This window comes from Pelophylax lessonae (genome assembly GCF_965119305.1).
Source record: "Pelophylax lessonae genome assembly, chromosome: 11".
NCBI classification, from domain to species: domain Eukaryota; kingdom Metazoa; phylum Chordata; class Amphibia; order Anura; family Ranidae; genus Pelophylax; species Pelophylax lessonae.
This window is the reverse complement of record NC_138778.1, coordinates 22,734,748-22,758,704: the sequence shown is the minus strand read 5'-3', so window position 1 is coordinate 22,758,704 and position 23,957 is coordinate 22,734,748. Positions and strand designations below refer to the sequence as shown.

Genomic DNA, 23,957 nt, shown 5'->3' with positions numbered 1-23,957 from the left:
CTGGAAGGTTCTGCCAGAGTGACCATCGGGTTCTTGGTCACCTCCCTCCCCGATCACTCATTCTAGGAAGAGTCCTGGTGGTTCCAATATTCTTCCATTTACGGATGATGGAGGCCACTGTGCTCATTGGGACCTTCAATGCTGCAGAATTTTTTCTTTAACCTTTCCCCACATCTGTGCCTCCATAAAAACCAGTCTCAGAGGTATTCAGACAATTCCTTGGATTTCATGGCTTGGTTTGCGTTCTGACATTTACTGTTAACTGTGGAACCTTGTATAGACAGGTGTGCCTTTCCAAATCATGTCCAATCAACTGAATTTACCACAGGTGGACTCCAATCAAGTTGTAGAAACATCTTATGGATGATCAGTGGAAACAGGATGCACCTGACCTCAATTTTGAGTGTCGAATGTCGTGGCAAAGGCGGTGAATACTTATGAACATATGATTTTTTTGTTTTTTATTTTTAATAAATATGCAAAGATTTCAAACTTCTTTCATGCCGTCATTATGGGGTATTGTTTGTAGAATTTTGAGGAAAATAATGACTAATCCATTTTGGAATAATCCTGTAAAAAGTGAAGCGCTGTGAATACTTTCCGGATGCACTCTACTAATTTCACCCTCGTCGTCGTATTATTTCTTCTCACCAACCATGTGAAACAATGTATAAACAGGTAAAGCTGCGCTAAATGATATATGTGATAAACAAATACAGTGAATGATATCACTAAAGATATCAATAAAAAATAAAGACAATGTGATATCGAATAATCATGTGCTCATGCAATTAAATAAATAAAGTATAAAGACTTCCGGGTATTACGTGGTGATGTCAGCACGCCTTCCCGACGTGTTTCGTCATAGATGACGTCTTCCTGGGGAGTCTTCCTATAGAGTTCTATATGCCTGAATATATGGTGTTTCTGGTAAGCGCAATAGCGTGATTCACTTTCAGCACGGTGATAGCATTATTGAGCGGTGGAGGTTTGCTTTCGAGCACTGCTATACATATCTTTGGACTTTATTTATATAATTTATTGGACTTTGTGGTTTATCTTTCTGATATAATTGGATGTCACTTTATTTATTTAATTGCATGAGCACATGATTATTCAATATCACATTGTGTTTATTTTTATTGATATCTTTAGTGATATCATTCACTGTATCACTAAAGATATCAATAAAAATAAACACATTGCTCATGAGTATAGCAGTGCTCGAAAGCAAACCTCCACCGCTCAATAATGCTATCACCGTGCTGAAAGTGAATCACGCTATTGCGCTTACCAGAAACACCAAATATTCAGGCATATAGAACTCTATAGGAAGACTCCCCCGGAAGACGTCATCTATGACGAAACACGTCGGTAAGGCGTGCTGACGTCACCACGTAATACCCGGAAGTCTTTATACTTTATTTATTTAATTGCATGAGCACATGATTATTCAATATCACATTGTCTTTATTTTTATTGATATCTTTAGTGATATCATTCACTGTATTTGTTTATCACATATATCATTTAGCGCAGCTTTACCTGTTTATATATTACTTTTGGTGTGTCCTACTGTAGCTGCAGCTTTGTTTTATTCAATTCCTCACAGATTGAATTTTTGTGGTTTAGCGCGGTTATTTTACTTTATTATATGTGAAACAATGTATCTTTCATGATATAACGAATTATACAATTGTAATATTACAACACACCATCGTCTGATATAAAGCATAATCGCACAATGCTGAGCAATGCGCAAGGTTGCGTACCCGCCAGGATGTCGGCTTCCTCCATACAGTGTGTGCTGAACACAATCACATTGTTCGCCTTCCTCTTCTTTAACACATTCCAGACTGTGTAGCGGGAGCAGGAATCCATACCCGCCGTGGGCTCATCCAGGAGCAGCACCTGCCAAACACATCAAGAGGTCACCACCAGACAAAAAAGAGGGGTCACCAGAAAGCATTGTCCTCGCCATCTGTCGCTGTCTCATTCAGATAAAAATAGACCAAGCTGCTCCCAATTGACAATAAACGTTGCTGTAATATCGCTCAGCCGGGAGCCAACTGGAAGCATCAAGCTCCTCCTACAAGTGAGACAGAACTGTCAAGTGGACTGGGCCTTTAACCACTTGCCGACCGCCGCAAGTACATATACTGCGGAGGTCAGCTCCGGCCAGGCAAAGTGACGTATATATACGTCACTAGCCTGTCACCGGCTTGTGAGCCAATAGCGGGCGAGCGTGCGCCCGCTGAGGCGCGTGCCCGCCCCGGCTCATTCCCGGCTCCCGGGAAGGGAGAAAGGCAGGTGGCTAATGTAAACAAGCCGCCTGTCATTCTCCCCTGTGTAAGAATGGTGATCATACGGTTCTACTATGTAGGACCGTTGATCTCTGTTTTTACACTAGTAGCCATGTCCCATCACAGTTAGAAGCACGCCCCTAGGACACACTTAACCCCTCCCTCTCCAATACAGTTAACCCCTTCCCTGCCAGTGTCATTTTTACAGTAACAGTGCATATGTATAGCACTGATTACTGCAGTAATGTCACTGGTAACCCCAAAAGTGTCAAAAATGTCAGTCAAGGGTTCGATCTGTCCGCCGCAATGTCGCAGTCCCGCAAAAAAAATCGCAGATCTCCGTCATTACTCGTTAAAAAAAAAACACCAAAAATGAAAAAAATCTTTCCCTTTGTTAGTAAGCGCGATAACTTTTGCGCAAACCAATCAAAATACGCTTTTTGCGATTTTTTTTACCAAACATATGTAGCATAAAACAAATTGTCCGAAAATGTTAAAAAAAATAGATTTTTACATTTTTTTGGGGGGGAATTTCATATAAAAAAGTGTGAAAAATATTGTTATTTTTGCAAAATTTACGCTCTTTTTTTGTTTATAGCGCTTGATCAAAAAATCGCACAGGTGATCAAATACCACCAAAAGAAAGCTCTGTTTGTGGGAAAAAAAGGACGTCAAATTAGTTTAGGTACAGTGTCGCACGACCGCGCAATTGTCCGTTAAAGTCCCGCAGTAAAAAAATCGCAAAAAACCCCCTGGTCAGGAAGGGGGTAGAATCTTCCGGGACTTAAGTGGTTAAATATGTGTCTTCATTAGAGCTCTGACATTTATGAATATGAACTTTATGGAATTTGTAAATAGGAAACAATTTTGATTGTACATCAATTAAAAACAAATTAAAAACAATTACATATCATTTTTAACTGCACCTATTAATAGATGCAAATAACAATGATGTCATTGATTTTAAACTGTTTTTAATTGATGCACAATAAAACAATAAATTGTTTTTACAAATTCCAGTTGTGGTTGATGTGGTGCCTATAAAGTCCATATTTGTACATTTTATAGCTCTAATGAATACACATGTTTCGGATGTGGCACCTGTCAGCATGAGCGGATCTCTACACTGCCACCCAGTGGATCTCCATTGTTATTACCCAAATTATTTGTAACACGGGCCACCTCCGGAAGATTTATTCCCCCCTTCCTGACCAGGCCATTTTTCGCAATTCAGCACTGTCAATTGCGCGGTCATGAGACGCTATACACAAACAAAATGTATGTCCTTCTTTCCCCACAAATAGAGCTTTCTTTTGGTGGTATTTGATCACCTCTGCGTTTTTTATTTTTTTGCGCTATTAACGAAAAAAGCCTGACAATTTTGAAAAAAAAAATATATATTTTTTACTTTTTGCTATAAAACATATCCAATATAACAAAAAAAAAAATCGAATTTCTTCATCATCCTGAAGGATCACAATAGGACCCAATAAAGAACAGACATTATTGAGAAGCCGGATCTGCCAGTATTCAGGGCAGTCAGGAAGCAAACAATAGAGAAGGGTTAAATATTAATGAGAGGCAGGTGATACCCGGGGGTACAACAGAGCGCAGCAAAAGAAGAGTACAGCCAGCTTGTATTAAACATTGGACCTCATTCATCACTGTCAGGATACACAGAGCAGAATAAATATTTAACAGTGTAAAGCTGAACTCCGCACTGACATAAAAAGAAACAATGAATGCAGCTCTACAATCATCAGCACTTACAGTTTTCTGCACAGCCCCATAAACCTCTGTTGATCCTGCCAGTGAAGTCCATCTAATGCAAATTCCTGTGATGGGGTGACAACGATGCTGTACTGCTCCTAAATTCAGAGCGGAGTTGTCACTCTCATGTAGGCTGTGCCCGCTTGCACTACAGTGGGAGGAGAAGATGCTGCAGGGGGCGTGCCATTGCTGATTCACAAGTCTGGACACACCCAGCTCTGCCCACTGCTTTCTGGATTGACATTGTTAAAACCAGGGCTTTTTTTCTCAGACAATACGTGCAGGAACTCCCCTTTCTGAGTCACCCCTTGTCTCCGCCCCCTACCCACCTCCTGCACCGTTTCTTGGTTCCACCCTCTACCCATCTCCCAAGTACTGCTCCTTTTAGAGAATACAGAACCATGTAACATTGTGGTACTAATAAGAACCATGTAACATTGTGTTACTAATAAGAACCATGTAACATTGTGGTACTAATAAGAACCATGTAACATTGTGGTACTAATAAGAACCATGTAACATTGTGGTACTAATAAGAACCATGTAACATTGTGGTACTAATAAGAACCATGTAACATTGTGGTACTAAGTAATATGTATGGAGTTTGTTAATAATGACAAGAAAAACAGTAAACCAGATCAAATGCAGCCAGCAACAATAGACCCCCTCAGCAACAATGAACCACTCAGAACTAAATACCCCCCCAGCAACAAAAGATCCCCAGCAGCGATAACAGATCTACCTGCAGTCAGCACCAATAGACTCTCCAGCAGCCACCAAAAATAAACCATCCCCCAGCAACAATGTATCACTCGCAACAAAATACCCCCTCCCCTAGCAACAACTGACCCCCAGCAACATAGGACCCACCCCCAGCAACAGTAGACCCCCCCACCAACAACAATAGACCTCTTGAGCAACAGTAGACATCCCTCCCCACCCTGCAAAAGTAGATCTCCTCCAGCAACAATAGATCCCCCTCAGCAGCTAGCATAAATAGACCTTGAACCCCTTGCCATTAAATACAGTCAGTGTTGGAAGTGCCGGAACTGCATTCCCGCTGAAAAAAAGCCATGGTTAAAACCCTCCTACTGTGAGCTGCAGTGCCTGGGGGGGGGGGGGGGGGGTGGAGGGGTGAGACACAAATTAAGGATTTTCTGTTTATTTTCCTAGTTTTGGATACAGTGAGAAAGAGAGTTCTGTCTGCTCTTGCCTTCCTCTGCTGTCTGCATGAGTCACTTCTGACAGTCTATGGCTCTATGCCAACATCAGACAATCCTGGGAGAGGGCAGCTCCCCCTCCTGCACACAGAAGCTGATTGACAGCCTCAGCTGTGCATGTTTCTCTATAAGGCTGTGTAGAGGGGGTGTGTACATTCCCTCCACTCAGGTCTCAGATTACACTCAGCTCTGTGCTGTTCAATTTGTGACATCAGATCCCCACCCCCCTGCCTGCTGTAGCATATAAAAAAAAAACCTTGATCTATGTGTTTTAGAAGGCTGCAGAGGAGAGAGTGCTGCAGATAAACAGGTACAACTTATATAGAAAGGTTTGTGTATGGGGGATGGTCACTTCACTGGGTATATGGAAGAGTTCACAACTATTTTAACCTTTTGTATTTAGCTGTTTGCCAGGAGATTTACATTTATTTCATTTACAGATTTATTAAAAAAGGATCAGGAAATATTTTGAATGAGATCCAAACAGGAACAACCTCCCGACATACATAGATACATAGCACAATGACATACAAAGGTCCTCCATGTGCACACCTAATTCTTGACACATGTCCCCACAGTCACAGATATGGGCGGAGCTTTTTGCGTGTTTATAGGACTTACCTTGGGATTTCCCAGGACCGCTATCGCCACAGCGAGCTTCCTCTGCTGCCCCACGTTCAGACGCTTCACCTGGTTGTGCTTCACGGCTTCCATATCCAGATCATGCAGGATCCTATTTATCTGTAATACACCACCACCACAAATGAGATTAAAGAGACCCTCTCAACAGCCTAAATAATTGCTGGTATAAGCAGAAAAAAAATTCAGTATTTTCACCTGCTGATCCAGCCAGTAAGTCTGTTGTTTTTTTTTTTACAAGAACAAGCTCTCCTACAGATGTATCATTTTACATGGAGGAGAGAAACCACTTGTCAATGGGAGTGTACTTACAATGATCATCTTTTATTTATGTAAAACCTTTATCCCAAAAGGAACAAAAAACTGTGTTGCTGTAACTGATTACAAAGTGTAAGATGGAGTTTGGCTCTAAATTGTTAGTGAATCTAAATCTGCTAGTCCATCTAAACCCCCCCCCCCCCAGACTGACAATACCTCCTGTTCTCATTCATCCAGAGTGGTGTCTCACTAATACAGGAGTGATTGGCATGCACAGGGGGTGTGCCAGGTGTGCCTGGGCATACTCTAATCCAGGGGTCTTCAAACTATGGCCCTCCAGTTGTTCAAGAACTACAATTCCCATCATGCCTATTCATGTCTGTGAATGTAAGAGTTCTACAATGCCTCATGGGATGTGTAGTTCCGCAACAGCTGAAGGGCCGTAGTTTGAGGATCCCTGCCCTAATCACTCTGTACTGTGCCAATTCTCCTTACTGCCCGGGCTTTCCCCTTTGTTGCGCCAACACCCCCCCCCCCCAGCTCCCCTGCAAAGCTGCTGGCTCCCCTCCTCTCCCTCCCCCCGGCTGCTGCGGGCTTGTGTGGACCAGAATGTGTTTGTAATGGCAGAAGTACAGAAGAAGTCTCTGGACTGTACCTTCTGGACTAGAGATCCCAGGAAGAATGATTGTGTGTTACATTGTAGCTCTTCAGCAGGCATCAACTTTAAAGAACAACTCCGCCCATCTGCAGGCATAATATAACATTAGCATTGGGTGATTCCAGGATAACAGCACCTCTGTGTATGAGGGCAATGTTCATGTGACCCCCCCATGGTACTAACAGCCATACACATGTGGAAGAATAAAAATATACATAATTGGAGTTATGTTTGGTAAAAAAATAATTGGCATCAATGGACGGGTACCGACACAGTGCCAATAACTGCCAATCATCTAAATCCAGGTGGTCATAGACGCAGATTCATTCTGGGGGTCTAGTTGGGCCATAGCTTGTCTCCTCCCCCAGCTTTATGAACTTTGATAAAATTGTGAATAAGATTCATATGGAGATCAAATTAAAAAGCCCAGAGATAAGATCATCACTCCCCACAACCGTGACAACAACCCCACCGCTAATGGTGCCCTACCTCCTGCTCCTTGGAGGTTTTGCTGATCCCCTTCAGTGAGGCGAAGACTGAAAGGTTCTCTTCTACAGTCAGATCCTCAAAGTGAATGTCGCTTTGCTGGCAGACTCCAATCATCTTCCTGATGTCCAGAATCTCATCAATGTCGGTCACTCGGTGTCCATAGATAGTGGCCAACCCTAAATTCAGAGGAACAGTCCAAAATAATTATTTGTTCTGCTTTACAGCTCATGAATAATAAGTTAAATAATAGGGCCCCAAGACATCCTTGCACATACGCCAACTTAATTAAAGCCTTCAGGAGGACCAAAAACAGGGGTCATTCTGTTATACATGTAGCGTCAATATGGAAGGCAGCAACCTGGCTCCATTCCCTTTCCTGCCAACCTTTGTAACCCAACCGGATGGATGGACTTGCTGACCAATAGCTAGGAACGGGAGAGGAGGGCCAAAGACAGAGATCCTTCTGACCTACAATTCTTATAATCCAAGGAAGTCAGCACTTTGTCTCCATTCCCTTACCTGCCACCCCTTGTAACCCAACCGGATGGATGAAGTCTCTGATCAAAAGCAAGAAACGAGAGGAGGACCAAAGACATCTGGCTATGTGGTCTGGCATGTGTATGTGAATTACTAAACTGGCTAATCAGAATTAAAAATCCGTTGAAGGACACAATGTTCTCACATGTGTATCATAGCTGTCAAGTCATTCGTTTAGCTTCACCAACCTCTATATTAAATATTACCCAGTGAATCCACCAATCTCTATATTAAATATATCCCATTGAATCTACCAACTTCTATATTACCTATAACCCAATGAATCCACCAACTTGTATACTAAATATCACCCAAGGAATCCACCAACCTCTATACTAAATAAAACCCAATGAATCCACCAACCTCTATACTAAATATCACCTAATGAATCCATCAACCTCTATACTAAATATAACCCAATGAATCCAACAACCTCTATACTAAATATCACTCAATGAATCCACCAACCTCTATACTAAATAAAACCCAATAAATCCACCAACCTCTATACCAAATATAACCCAATTAATCCACCAACCCTTATATTAAATATAACCCAATGAATCCACCAACCCTTATATTAAACATAACCCAATGAATCCACCAACCCTTATATTAAATATAACCCAATGAATCCACCAACCCTTATATTAAACATAACCCAATGAATCCACCAACCCTTATATTAAATATAACCCAATGAATCCACCAACCCTTTTATTGAATATAACCCAATGAATCCACCAACCTTTATACTGAACATCACTCAATTAATCCACCAACCCTTATTTTAAATATAACCCAATGAATCCACCAACCCTTTTATTGAATATAACCCAATGAATCCACCAACCTTTATACTAAATATCACCCAATGAATCCACCAACCCTTATAATATCACCAATGAATCCACCAACCCTTATAATATCACCAATGAATGCACCAACCCTTATAATATCACCCAATGAATCCACCAACCCTTATAATATCACCCAATGAATCCACCAACCCTTAAAATATCACCCAATGAATCCACCAACCCTTATAATATCACCAATGAATGCACCAACCCTTATAATATCACCCAATGAATCCACCAACCCTTATAATATCACCCAATGAATCCACCAACCCTTAAAATATCACCCAATGAATCCACCAACCCTTATAATAAATATTACCCAAGGAATCCACCAACCTCTATATTAAATGCAACCCATACAATCTACCAACCTCTATATTAAATATAACCCAATAAATCCAGCAACCTCTATAATACAACCTTATGAATCCATCAACCTCTATAATAAATATCACTCAATGAATCCACCAACCTTTTTATTACATATAACCACTTGCCTACTGGGGACTTTCATCCCCTTCCTGCCCAGGCCAAATTTTAGCTTTCAGCGCTGTCGTACTTTGAATGACAAATGCGCGGTCATGCAACACTGTATCGAAACTACATTTTTATCATTTGTTTTTTTTTGTTTTTTTTAGACAGATAGAGCTTTCATATGGTGGTATTTACTGTAATCACCACTGTTTTTTTTTTTTTTTTCTAAACAAACGAAAAAAGTTTTTGAAAAAAAAAAGTTTTTTGTAGTTTCTGTAAAATTTTGTAAATACAGCAAGTCATTTTTGTCCTTCACTGATGTGCACTGATGAGGATGCACTGATGGACTCTGATATGCTGCACTGATAGGTGGCACTGATGGGCACTGATATGCGGCACTAATGGGCAATGATAGGCGGCAATGATAGGCATCACTGATAGGCGGCACTGATGGGCACTGACAGGCATCATTGATGGGCACTGATTGACAGCACTGGTGGGCACTGTTGGGGCTGCATTGATTATCAGGACGCTGATTGTCAGTGCAGATGTCCCCTGCGTGGATTTACCAGTTTTCAGCTCTCCTCTCAACGCGCTATCAGCATGAAGGGAGGATTACCGATATTACCCAGTAAACCCTGTTTACATCTGTGATCAGCTGTGATTGGACACAGCTAATCCCGTAGTAAAGGGCCGCCCTTATTGGCTCTTTACCCTGATCTGTGATCAGCTGCATCTGAAGGATCACTTCTGATGAACCCTGCGAGCATGGAAAGATGTAATACGAGGGCCTCCTGGTAAAGTGCGGCCGCGCTGTAAATGTTATTTGGCTATAGCGCAGTCACAAAGGAGTTAACCCAATGAATCCACCAACCTCTATACTGTATTAAATAAAACCCAATGAATCAACCAACCTCTATATTAACTACAACCCTTTGAATCCACCAATCTCTTTATTAAATGCAACCCAATGAATCCACCAACCTTTATATTAAATACAACCCAATGAATCCACCAACCTCTATTTTATATATAACCCAATTTTTCCACCACACCCTATATTAAATATAACCCAATGTATCCACCAACCTCTATATAAAATATAACTAGTGAATCCATCAGCCTCCATATTAAAGTGAAACTTCACTCTCTCACTCAGCATTGACTATTTTTTAATCCTCATGCTGCTAACATTAGTAAATAGATAGGAAGGTGCTGTATATTTTATTTACTTGTTTTACTTTTTTTTTTTTTTTACATTTCTTCTTTTACATGCTTCCTGGTTTCTGGCCTACATAAAATAGGTCATACATTCCAGGAGGAGTAGGGGAGGAAAAAAGTTCCCAGCTATGCATACCCGCCTGCTTGCATGCCTGAGCTATGGGCAGATGAACTCCAGGAAGTAAATGCTACATGAATAATCCCTTACTCAAGATGGCTGCAACCAGAAACTCTAAGGTGTGTATTTCAAAGTGGTTTCTCAGGAAAATAAAGTATGGAGACATGAATGGATGGGGGGGGTTTGCTTTAAATATTTAAAATGAATTAAATAGCACTTTCAGTTTTTGGTGCTTTGAAACAGTTTAGTTCAGCTATAAAAATATAACCCAATGAGTTCACCAACCCCTATAGTAAATACAACCAATTAAATCCACAAAAATCTCTGTATGGAAATATAACTCAATGAATCCATAAAGCAAATTCAATTGATTACACTTAAATTAGGACCTACCCAGAGCCTTTTCCGCCCCCTGGAACTTTCTAACCTGTCTGGCTATCTCCTACTCTGTCTACCTATAGGTGATTCCCAAAAACTCATCTCTTCAAGGAAGCCTATATCACCTCCACCTAGTAATTGTACCTCTACATTCTCCATTTACCCATTACCCAACAGTTATTTCTTTTTGTAGCACTTGCTCCTCCCTTTAAGATTGTAAGCTCTCATGAGCAGGGCTCCACTAACCCTCTGATTTTTACTGTTTCCCTTTTTATTGTAATGCGCTGAGCAAACTGTTGGGGTTAAATGAGAGGAGGAGAAGGAGGAGGAAGAGACAAAAGAAGAAGAAGACAAAGGAAGAAGGAGAAAGAAAGAGGAGGAAGAAGAGGAAGAAGGAGGAGGTAGAAAAACAGAAGGAAGGAGGAGGAAGAAGGTGAAGGAGGAGGTAGAAGAGAGAGAAGGAAGGAGGAGGTAGAAGAGAGTGAAGGAAGGAGAAGGAAGGTGAAGGAGGAAGGAGGAGGTAGAAGAGAGAGAAGGAAGGAGGAGGAACAAGGAGGGGGAAGGAGGAAGAAAAAGGAAGAAGGAGGAAGAAAAAGGAAGAAGGAGGAAGAAAAAGGAAGAAGGAGGAAGAAAAAGGAACAAGAAGGAGGAGGAAGAAGGAGAAGAAGAAGAAGGAAGGAAGGAGGTAAAAGGAAGAGGAAGGAGGAAGAAGAAGAAAGAGGAGGAAAGAGAAGGAGAAAGAAGGATAATGAAGAAAAAAGATGAAGAAAAAGGGTGAGGAGGAAGAAGAAGAAGAAGGAGGAAGGAGAAAAAAGAAGGAGGAGGAAGAGGGAGGAAAAAGAAGAAGAGGAAGAAGAAAGAGTTGGAAGGAGAAGGAACAAGAGGGAGGAGGAGGGAGGAACAAGAAGGAGGAGGAAGAAGAAGAAAAAGAAGAAGAAGGAGGAAGAAGGAGGAGGAAGGAGGAAGAAGAAGGAAGAAGGAGGAAGAAGGAGAATGAAGAAAAAGATGAAGAAAAAGGGGTAAGGAGGAAGAAGAAGAAGAAAAAGAAGGAGGAGAAAGAAGGAGGAGGCTCTAGACGAGGAAGGAAAAAGAAGAAGAGGAGGAAGAAGAAAGAGTTGGAAGGAGAAGGAACAAGAAGGAGGAGGAAGAAGAAGCAGGAAGGCGGAGGAAGAAGAAGAATAACTCCCCATTATTAATGCTGTTGCCCCCTCCCCATCCTTTACAAGTTATTTTTCAATTAAATAGTCCCTAATTATACAGACAATAAAGTGTACATAAATCATGTTATAACATTATAATACAGTATAATGCCATGCACCCCACGGAGATGTGTTCCAGGATAGAAGGGATTATGAATATTTGAGGCAGATTTACTTATAACTCTATCCAGCACATCACAAAATACAGAAAAATGATCAGAGACTGCAAGTTTCTCTCCCCGGGAATGAAAGCTCATTAATATTCATGGAGGCTCTGTGTCTATGTTACTGCTTGCAAAAACTGGTGCTTGGCTCCTAGAGGAGTCTGGGTAATCCCTGGCGGCTTCTTCTCTGGCAGCAGACGAATGTTAATCCATCTTTTCTGTCTATTCAGCCTGTTAAATAAGCACAAGAATGCCTTGTACGACCGTAGAGAGGCAGGGTGCCATGTGACGGGTTTGGCTTGCACAGGTCAGTACGTCTATAGTTGGCCGTACAAGCAGTAACATGATGAATCAGGAAAACTATTTTCACCTACCCACTGCACATAAAATGTGTGCAAACCCAAAAATCTATGGGGTCCATATAGGGACACACCTTCAGGTTTTACTGCTGCCTACAGCTGGATTGGCCAATAGCAAACAAAAAAATGTACCCGGCCCAGGATAACCTCTCCCACTCCCAGCATGCCTCAGTTTTCTATCAAGAGCATAATCATAAAAATGGGTGGAACCTGTCCCTAAATGGTCTCTAAAAAAAAAGGACTTTACAGTGGGTACAAAAATCTTATCTTCTTTCATACTCAGGAACACAGGAAGTCTTTAACCTTTGGGACATCCAAAAGCAAGTCCACTGAGATGTGGGTGATGTAGCAAACAATAGCTAATAGGTCGAAGAAAAAAACACCAGGAAAACTGGCCACTGCCTTCAGCTCAAAGAGCCGTCTGAAGGACCTTATGCCTGAAGCCAGCATCAAATGAAGCCTTAACTCTAGAAAAATAGCAGAAAAACTGGGCATTACCTTCAGCTCAAGGAGCTCTGTGAAGGACCTTATGCTTGAAGTGGTCATCAGATGAGGCCTGAACACCAGAAAAATGGCAGAAAAACTGGGCATTGCCTTCAGCTCAAAGAGCATTCTGAAGGACCTTATGCTGGAAGCCGGCATCAGATGAGGCCTAAACATCCACCAGGTAGAAATTAACTTGTGAACAGAAGGCCAGGTGGCAGCTTTGCACGTCTGGGAAACAGTTGCTTTATACTGAAAACCCCAAGAAGAGCTCACACATTTAGTATTCGTAGAGTGCGCCATGACAGGAAGGGGTAGAGCCTATCCTTGAGACCATAAGCTTGGATTATGGTCTGCCTGGCACACCTAGAAATGGTGTAACGGGAAGCTCATGCCCCTTTACGGGGACCATCCAGGTTGACAAAAAGGGAATCAGTCTTCCTAAAAAAAGCAGAATAGAAAGGGCAGAAAAATGACACTTGATAGTGCTGATAGTTAAATGGTGGCCCAGACCCTGCTGCAGGAAGGAGAGGAGTCGGTCCACAGAGACTCTGAGGGTGCAAGCCCTGCGACCCACACCAAGTGAAGTACAGTGTCTGATGACAGACTTTTTGGGAAATAGAGTCCTAACGTCAGCATTGCAATATTCACAAATTCAGAGATGTTCCTGACATGGTTGTTGACCTGTGCGTCAACAACCATGCCGCTAAAGCAAGTTACCAAGAAGCAGGATGGCAAATCAGTCCTTGAGACAGAAGTCCATCTGCCAGGAGTCTTACCAGGTTGGCCTATCACATTTAGCTGGACAGGTCCAGAGCAATGAGGATCACCAGAACGCACTCCTATTGGATCCGCTAAAGCAGACAAGGAAGCAGTTTCAGGGGAGGCAAAACATAGATTAGATCAGCCTTTATCAACCTTTTCAACACAGAGGAACCCTTAAAATAAATATCTAGTCTCGGGGAAACCCTGCAAAAAATTAAAAATCTACAACTCATGACACATTAGTGTGACAGTCAGTGGGAAGAATGCTCCTTACTCTTGTCTTCATTAAGAGTTACCCCCTTACAGATAGCTAAAAGAAACAATGGTGTCATTGGGAACTTATCGGAGAGGCAGAAATTGCCCATTGCTCAAGGAACCTCTAGCAACCTCAGGAGGAACCCTAGGGTTTCAGGGAACACTGGTTGAGAAACCCTGGATGAAACGGATCCCATGGAGCCACCAGAATATAGTTAAGTTAAACCCTGAGTAAATGTAATGTGTGTTGAAACAGCCACTTGTAGTCTCCTTCGGGAGCCCATGTGACTGGGTGACAACACAGGAGCATAAATGGATGGCATGGACAGAGCGCTTTTGCCATGTAACAAGAAGTGCCTGAACAAGGACCCTCAGGATAGGATCACCAGAGATTACTGTAATGAAATCTGTCGTTTTAAGGGGGGATATGATCACCATGTATAAATACATAAGGGGGGATATGATCACCATGTAAAAATACATAAGGGGTCCATATAGTGAACTTGGTGTTGAGTTGTTCACTTTAAGGTCAACACAGAGGACAAGGGGGCACTCTTTACGTCTAGAAGAAAACAGATTTTGTCTCCAAATACGGAAAGGTTTCTTCACCGTAAGAGCTGTGAAAATGTGGAATAGACTCCCTCCAGAGGTGGTTCTGGACAGCTCACTAGATTGCTTTAAAAAAGGCCTGGATTCTTTCCTAGGTGTACATAATATAAATGGGTACTAAAAATTTTTTTTAGGTAAAGTTGATCCAGGGAATATCCGATTGCCTCTCGGGGGATCAGGAAGGAATTTTTTTTCCCTGCTGTAGCAAATTGGATCATGCTTTGCTGGGGTTTATTTTTGCCATCCTCTGGATCAACAGCGGGTATAGGATTGTGTATATGGGATTGTATGGTTAGGTTTTCAATACTGTTTTTTTTTTTTTTGGTTGAACCGGATGGACTTGTGTCTTTTTTCAACCTGACTAACTATGTAACTATGTTTTAAAAGTATTAAAAATTACTTGTTAAAATGTATATGAGGATTTAGTGACAGGGGTTAAATGTTAAATCTTCATTCGTTTGAAAAAAAATCTTACAACATTCTGATAAGAGTTTGAATCAGAGAGACAATACGGTTGCTGCCTGTCTGTATGACGCCTATACTGCAGCATGCAGTGAAGATTCTGAGAGACTGCTAAATGTCTCACCTTCAGATGGCGGACAGAGACCGCATAAAATATTCATCAGTGTTGTTTTTCCAGTGCCACTGTGCCCAAGCAAAGCCGTTATTTGTCCTTCATATATGTCCAAGGTGAGCCCTGCAGATAAAAATAAGATTGCCACAGATATCAGAGACACAATCCTACTATCGACACCATTTCCTCAAACCCTGGCTATTTATAAATAAAAAATATATATATATTCTGACCTAAAATCCAGAATTTTTAAAGAATTACATTTTTAAAAACAGCAGAGTATAATTAGTTCAGGTGCGACTACAACAAAAAAAAGGAATTCTTATAGTTTTCTTTGTAAAACCAGCCACAGCCTGAGTTGGGAAGTCTGTCCCTTGCCCGCATCCTGCAGAGAAGGACCCTTGGTCTCTGTAAGCAGTCATGTCTCAGCAGAGGTCTGACACAGCTTCTTCTAAAATTTAGGGTCTCCCACGCTCTAAGAAGGCATATCCTCCACCAGCTTCTTCTAACATTTGGGGTCTCCTATGCTTTATGGAGGCAAATCCTACACCAGCATCTTCTAACATTTAGGGTCTTCCCCCCGCTCTAAGAAGGCGTATGCTCCACCATCTTCTTCTAAAATTTAGGGTCTCCCACGCTTTCGAGAGGCAAATCCTCCACCAGCTTCTTCTAACATTTTTGTAGTCTCCCACGCGCGAAGGAGGCATGTCCTCCACCAGCTTTTTCTAGCATTTGGGGTCTCCTATGCTTTAAGGAGGCAAATCCTCCACCAGCTTCTTCTAACATTTGGGGTCTCCCATGCTTTAAAGAGGCGAATCCCCCTCTAGCTTCTTCCAACATTTGGGGTTTCCCACGATCAAAGGAGGCGTATCCTCCACCAGCTTCTTCTAACATCTGGGGTCTCTCATAATCAAAGGAGGCATATCTTCCACCACCCTCTTCCAACATTTAGGGTCTCCCACGCTTTAATGGGACAGATCCCCCACCAGCTTCTTCTATCATTTAAGGTCTCCCATGCTCTAAGTTGGCATATCCTCCACCAGCATCTTCTAGAATTTCCGGTCTCCCACACTTTAAGGATGTGTATCTTCCACCAGTTTTTTCTAACATTTGGAGTTTTCCACCCACCACAACACCAAAATATTAATAATCCCTGGTGGGATTTCTATTGATCTCATATTTCAGAAATCTTAAAACTCTTACCTTGTAATGCCTCCATCTGCTGATTCTCCTTTTTGAAAGACTTATGGATATTTTTAATTCTGCATGAGGGAGAAGAAGGAGGTAAAGTACAACAGAACTAAAAAAGGAGACTTATATCCAGACATCAACAAAAAGATATCATAAGTCTTGTTGGGGTAGATTTACAGTAAAATAAAGGCTTAAATACTTCCCTGCCCTGGAGAAAATGCTGTACCCTGGCTCCATCCAGTGCTGCCCCTCTGCTAATGCAGCAGATCAGAGTTTAGATTGGCTGATCTTGCCTTCAGCAAACATTATCTGTCCAAGGCTTACATACATCAGGCTGGAACAGAGGTTTCTCCTTGAATAGTGAGTATTTCAGCTTATCTATTACTCTTCATTTACACTCCCCCCCAGACAGATTGGGAGCGTAGTCTCATGTAAACAGTAGAGTATAGTTCTGGTTTACGAAGGCCATTTTGCCAAGGTCAATGTAAAAAAATGATATCATACCTAATCGCCTCTTTCCCATGCAGGCCTAGTGGTACAGGTTCCACCACGTCGCTCAGATCTGTGTTTGTGCTGAAGAAGCTCTCACTGAGCACCCCATAATTTCTCCTTCTCTTTGACCAGTAAGATGGCTTCAGAAAGAAGAGAGGTGACCGTCGTAAACCGTACTCTCCTGTTCCCAAAGAAAAATACACAATGAAGCTTTACACCTCCCATCAAAATGGGATCCTCCAACATGAATTGCGACCCAACACTTGACAAATAAAGCCCATTTCCATTTTTTTTTTAATAAATACATTTTCCCTCTAGACCAGCGGTCCCAAACTGTGGCCTTTTACTTGCCATTATCTATCCCTTGGGGCACTATTTCATTTACTGACACCAATGATGGGGCACTATTCCTTCCACTGATACCAATGATGGGGCACTATTCCTTCCACTGATACCAATGATGGGGCACTATTCCTTCCACTGATACCAATGATGGGGCACTACTTCTTCTACTGACACCAATGATGAAGCACTCTTCCTCCCACTGACACCAATGATGGGACACTATTCCTCGCACTGACACCAATGATAGGGCATTATATCTCCCACTAACGCAATGATGGGGAACTAATTCCTGCCTCTGATACAAATGATGGGGCAATATTCCTCCCACTGACACCAATGAGGGGGCACTATTACTCCCAATTACAGCAACAAAATTACTCCCACTGACACCAGTTGTGTGGGTATATTCTTCCCACTGACACAAACTAAGTTCCTCCTATTGACACCAACAAGGGGGCACTATTTCTCCCACTGACACCAGTAATGTGGCACTATGCCTTCCACTGACACCAACAAGCGGGTACTATTCCTCCCATTGACACCAAGAACGGGGCACATTTTCTCTCACTGACACCAATGATGGGGCAAGATTCTTCCCACTGATAATAATGATGGGCACTATTCCTTCCCCTGACACCAATGAGGGGGCACTTATCCTCCCACTGACACCAACGAGGAGGCACTATTCTTCTCATTGACACCAATGATGGAGCACTATTCCTCCCACTGACACCAATGATGGAGCACTATACCTTTTAGTGACACCAACGATGGGGCACTATATCTCCCACTGACAGAAATGATGGGGCACTGTTCCTCTCACTGACACCAATGATGGGGCACTGTTCCTCTCACTGACACCAATGATGGGGCACTATTCCTCTCACTGACACCAATGACGGGGCACTATTCCTTCCACTGACAACAACAATGGGGCACTATTCCTCTCACTGACACCCATGAGAGGGCACTATTCCTCCCACTGACACCAACAATGGGGCACTATTCCTTCCCAGTTTAATGTGCGCTTGGGGCGTTCTTACCTGGGAGAATCTGGTCAAGGTATGAAGCCAGGAGCAGGTACATCACACTGTCCACCACCAGGAAAATATAGGTGATGATGAGGGGGTAGGGGCCATCCTTCAGATTGAATAGCTGGGCGCCATTTCCATTCTGCTCGAGGATCATGACCTGAAATACAGACAGACATATCAGAAGGTCAGTACAGTACATTATTATTGTATATACCTGAGACAAAGTAAATTCACTCTAGGACATCGGACGGATCCTTGTTCTAAAGCGTATGGCAAAACAAACTCTATTTTTATTAGATTAGAACATCTGTCAGGTGTTTACTGCTCTTTGGGGCTTTGTAAGAGATTTTTCTTGCTCACTTCCTGTCCCGATGACAACAGCTTGACCTAACAAGAAGTGAGGAAAAATCTTCAACCACGACAGAAATAAAATCCATGTGTACAAAGTCAAATAAGATTGCCAGACTAATGATCTAAGAGTCCAAAACTCTTTATTATTAGTGATCACTCATGGCAAGAAAACAGAAAGCATCCGACACGGTTCAGGGGCATCAACATCACATTTCATCAAGGCTTAAAGACTAAGCTCACCTTTTTATTTTCTAAATTCCAGCTCCCCTATTCACCAATATACCATTAACCACTTGCCGACCATATAACTTAAATATGGTACCTAGTACGTGATCCGACACTTCCGGGTTTGGAAAGCGCATGCGCATCGTCGGCCGCCTGCTTCCACTGCAAAGGCACCCGCCGATCGTTAGGCAGAGAGACAGAACGGCGATCTGCTTATGTAAACAAGGCAGATCACCGTTCTGACAGGAGGGAAGACATGGATCTTGTGTTTCTGCAAAGCAGGGATTAGGAGCCATCTCTTCCCCTAGTAAAAGCACCTCCCCCAAACAGTACACATAAACACTGGCTAGGCACAGCTAACTCCTTGATCGCCCCTGATTTAAACATCAGAGACGATCAGAATCAATAAATACAGCAACTGCAAATGTTGTAAAGTGACAAGTGTAAACCTGATTAATGGAATAAATAAATAAATAAACCAGCAATGTAAATAGCGTAGATATACCTAAAAATATATATATATAATATACCAAGGTGCAATATATCTCAATAAAGTGCAAGCTGGTGCAAAATGCAAAAAAAGACCATTAATAATGACAACTTCAAATAATTAAAGTGACAGGTGTAAGAAAGTGACTTCAGTGCAAACCATAAATAAAGTCCAAAACAGTCCATATGAGTATATAAATAAATAAAAAATATTTGATAGATGATAATCTTCAAGGGTGACCGGTGAATGTGAAAGACTCTCGTGCTCCCCTCACTCCCAGGACTGCACTCACCAGATAAAAGAACCCCAACAGGGGTAACAGGCACTACTGATTTTGGGGATGCTGCCCCTGATGACATCACATCGACGAAACGCATAGAGCGCCACCACGTCACTTCCGCAAACTTCCGATCTTTGGAACGCACGGCGTTCCGGAAGTGCTCCTCATATCCGGAAAGACTCTGTTTCATCTTTTTTTATTGCCTTTTGTTCATCTATGCTTGTGAGTACGATAATTTTAAATAAATATAATTGTAAAAAAACATTATTACACTATGAAGATTTTCTTATTCTCACATATCCGGGACATATGAGATCCATACTTGCCATCTGCCGGCATAGTGGTTTATACCTGGGTATATATACAAGAACCATCCCCATAATCAGTAGTGCGTGCTACCCCTGTTGGGGTTCTTCTGGTGAGTGTGGTTTATTCTATTAATCAGGTTTACACTTGTCACTTTACAACATTTGCAGTTGCTTTATTTATTGATTTTTTTTTTTTCACTAAGTTAGCACCTTATTGAGATTATTTGCACTCTGGCATTTTTTGTTCGTTATAGTTACATATTCAAATTGTCGATTTAATCAATCAATCTCTTTAACCACTTCCGCACTGCTCACTAGAGCACTACTGCGGCAAAGTTGCTCGATAACGTCTGGCGACGTAGACCTACGTCGCCAGACATTCCCCTTTTTCGGCGGCTCGCTCCTGCGCGCCACCGGAGGCTCGCTCCCGCTGTATTCAGTCACAGCGGGAGTCGGGCCAGGGGAGGAGCAGCGGCGATCGTTGGGGAATCGAGTCTGGAGATCCGCCCGCTTGTGTAAACAAAGCGGGCGGATCTCCCAAGTGACAGGCAGGGTCAGATTGCAGGGTTCAGCATAGCTGTCCCTGTGTCACTCAGTCACCTCCCCTCACACACGTTAGTAAGCACCAGGCATACATTAACCCCTCCCTCTCCAATAAAATTAACCCCTTCCCTGCCAGTGTCATTTTTACAGTAACAGGGCATATGTATAGCACTGATTACTGTAGTAATGTCACTGGTTCCCCCAAAAGTGTCAAAAATGTCAGTCAAGGGTCCGATCTGTCAGCCGCAATGTCACAGTCCCGCAAAAAAAATCGCAGATCGCCGACATTACTCGTTAAAAAAAAAAACACCAAAAATGACAGAAATCTTTCCCTTAGTTAGTAAACGCGATAACTTTTGCGCAAACCAATCAAAATACGCTTATTGCGATTTTTTATGTAGAAGAAAACAAATTGGCCTAAACTGATAAAAAAATTAGATTTTTACATTTTGGGGGGGGGGGGGGCGGATTTCATATAGAAAAATGTGAAAAATAGTTATTTTTTTCAAAATTTTTGTTTATAGCGCAAAAAGTAAAAATCGTACAGGTGATCAAATACCACCAAAAGAAAGCTCTGTTTGTGGGAAAAAAAGGACGTAATTTTTTTTTTGGCTACGGCGTTGCATGACCGCGCAATTGTCAGTTAAAGTCACACAGTGCCGAATCGCAAAAAGTGGCCCAGGCGTAAGACAGCAAAATCCTCCGGTGGTAAAGTGGTTAATTCGTCTCATTATACTCCCTTCAATATTAGGCAGCGCCGTATACCTCTTTTTCCATTCCATTTATTTATATCCCCTTGGGGGATTATATAGGAGGAGGCTGCAGCCAGTCAGGTATATCCTAGCGCGGACTTCTATATATTACAAGGGATGGTGTTTGGAGGTGGAACGGAGGTGGAGACTTGGAAAGGTGGAGTACTGCACCTATTCTTTAAGAAAAACAGTCCTGAATAAATAATCCTAAACATGTACGTAAGGACTCGTGAAACACAGGGAGCCATTCCTTTTCCTCAACTCTCTCCACGCAACTGTTGTATCCCCATAGAGCAGATTTGTTTTCGAACCTCGAGGCAGATCTCTTATCTTAATATATTGAAGCAGAAAGACTCCTGGGAGAGGATTGTTCTGTCTCTATATCCAAACTAGAATACCTTGACGACAATATTAGCCAATCAAAGGCTTGTCTCGATAAACAAGCAAGATTGTAAAGTACAATACTCGATAGAGCAAGACCACCTTTATTCTTCGGGAGCTAGAGAGAAGATATTGATACTTGTGGTCTCTTCCCATGCCATAAAAACCTAGCCATAACTGTGACGGACCAAACTGGGACAGACGCTTTTGGAAGGGACTAGGGACAAACCTCCTACCCACTCACTATGGGCCCGGGATTTTAAGGGAACACTACTCTTTGGGAGGTGTGTGCCTGAGGGACCCTTGGAGTGGTCTTGCTTCAGACTCATGTCCATGTTTCCCCAAAACACACAAGACTCTGGGAACTGGAGGATCCATATACATCTACCATATTACCAAAAGTATTGGGACGCCTGCCTTTACACGCCCATGAACTTTAATGGTGACCCAGTCTTAGTCAGTAGGGTCCAATATTGAGTTGGCCCACCCTTTGCAGCTATAACAGCTTCAACTCTTCTGGGAAGATTGTCTACAAGGTTTAGGAGTGTGTCTATGGGAATGTTTAACCTTTCTTCCAGAAGCCCATTTGTAAGGTCAGGCACTGATGTGGATGAGAGAGCCTGGCTCCCAGCCGCCGCTACAATTCATCCCTATGGTATTGTATTGGGTTGAGGTGCAGGCCAGTCAAGTTCCTCTACCCTACAATCACACATCCTTGTATTTATGGACCTTGCTTTTGTTATTCACCATAAAATCCCTTTCTCTGAGCCCATTGATGGATACAGATGCATCTTCCTAGGAAGTAGACCACCGCAAAGGTCAGGAGGGGACCTCGCAGGACCGACCGCCCCAGGGAGTACATGCACCCCAAACTGTCTAGAGATGGAAGGGAGGAGGCATTTCCATTTACCTGTCTGGTTATGGATAAAGAAGAAGCAGCTGTGTCTGTCAATAAATCGTAAGAGAAAAAACGTTTCCCCATACGTACAAAGGAGATATACCTACCTGATCCTCCCCTCGCAAGACAGGTAACTGCGACTCTGCGCCCCCCCCCCCTGGCATTCTAGCAATCTTGAGGAATGGACTATTCCTGACATCATCAAGCCCACAGACCTGTTCTGGACATGAGGACATCAGGTAGAGTCCACCCCTGGATCTCAGGGGGGGGGGGGGCGGGGGACACTGTTTGCCGGTCGAGCCAAGGATTGGGTGAGTATAGGCTTTCTCTTCGCCCCTCGACAAAACTAACAGTTTGGTTTTGAAACTGAGGCCCGTAGGGCAGATGTTGCCCTTTGTTTGCCTTTATGTTGCCCTTTAACTGCTGTTCCTCCTACTGACACCAACGGTGGGGCATAATTCCTTCCACGGACGTCAATGATGGGGCAATATTCCTCCCACTATTAACAATGATTGTATATTTCCACTGACGCCGATGCATTTTCTGCTCCTATGGGCAACCGTCTGACACCCCCTAAAGACTAAAGACTGAGACACAAACAAACTGGCCCTTTGTTCAGAAAGTTTGGAGGCCCCTGACCTAGACAAAAGTAATTGAGTTCGGGTTCAGTGCCCTGAAAGGCAAATAATAAACTCAATAGAGCACTTACCTGGGCTGTGCCGATCATGAACGTACATTGACAGAACGGACTTAAGAACCACACAAAGGACTTTGGAAAGTCTTCTTTCAGCACAATGAAAATACCCAAAGCACTGAGGAGGAGGGTGGACAGGAACGCAATGCCTCCGGCTTGTTTGGCTTTTTTGAAAAGTGGTGTCAACATCAATGCGAACATTATCTGCAGGAAACCACAAATATACTATGAGATGCAAATAAATGACAGTTCGGCATCAGAGAGCAATTCCAGATTTGGCCAAATCAGTATAACTGTGACAGATACATCTGCGTGACCATAATGTACATGTGCCAGATACATCTGCGTGACCATAGTGTACATGTGCCAGATACATCTGCGTGACCATAGTGTACATGTGCCAGATACATCTGCATGACCATAATGTGCATGTGCCAGATACAGCTGCGTGACCATAGTGTACATGTGCCAGATACATCTGCATGACCATAATGTACATGTGCCAGATACATCTGCGTGACCATAATGTGCATGTGCCAGATACAGCTGCGTGACCATAATGTACATGTGCCAGATACATCTGCGTGACCATAATGTGCATGTGCCAGATACAGCTGCGTGACCATAATGTGCATG

At 42.6% G+C, this 23,957-nt stretch overlaps 1 protein-coding gene across 1 annotated transcript in view; it reads right to left on the bottom strand.

The window, feature by feature from the left end:
* Nucleotides 1-23,957, bottom strand: part of ABCA5 (ATP binding cassette subfamily A member 5) — a 102,831-nt gene that overhangs the window by 52,976 nt on the left and 25,898 nt on the right. Inside the window, exons 7-14 of the mRNA XM_082271562.1 lie at nucleotides 23,337-23,525; nucleotides 18,409-18,556; nucleotides 17,033-17,201; nucleotides 16,541-16,599; nucleotides 15,350-15,460; nucleotides 7,339-7,514; nucleotides 5,916-6,035; nucleotides 1,773-1,911 (exon numbers count right to left, since the gene is read on the bottom strand). Of these exons, the coding sequence (XP_082127688.1) occupies nucleotides 1,773-1,911; nucleotides 5,916-6,035; nucleotides 7,339-7,514; nucleotides 15,350-15,460; nucleotides 16,541-16,599; nucleotides 17,033-17,201; nucleotides 18,409-18,556; nucleotides 23,337-23,525 (1,111 nt within the window). The remainder of the gene's footprint in view (nucleotides 1-1,772; nucleotides 1,912-5,915; nucleotides 6,036-7,338; nucleotides 7,515-15,349; nucleotides 15,461-16,540; nucleotides 16,600-17,032; nucleotides 17,202-18,408; nucleotides 18,557-23,336; nucleotides 23,526-23,957) is intronic.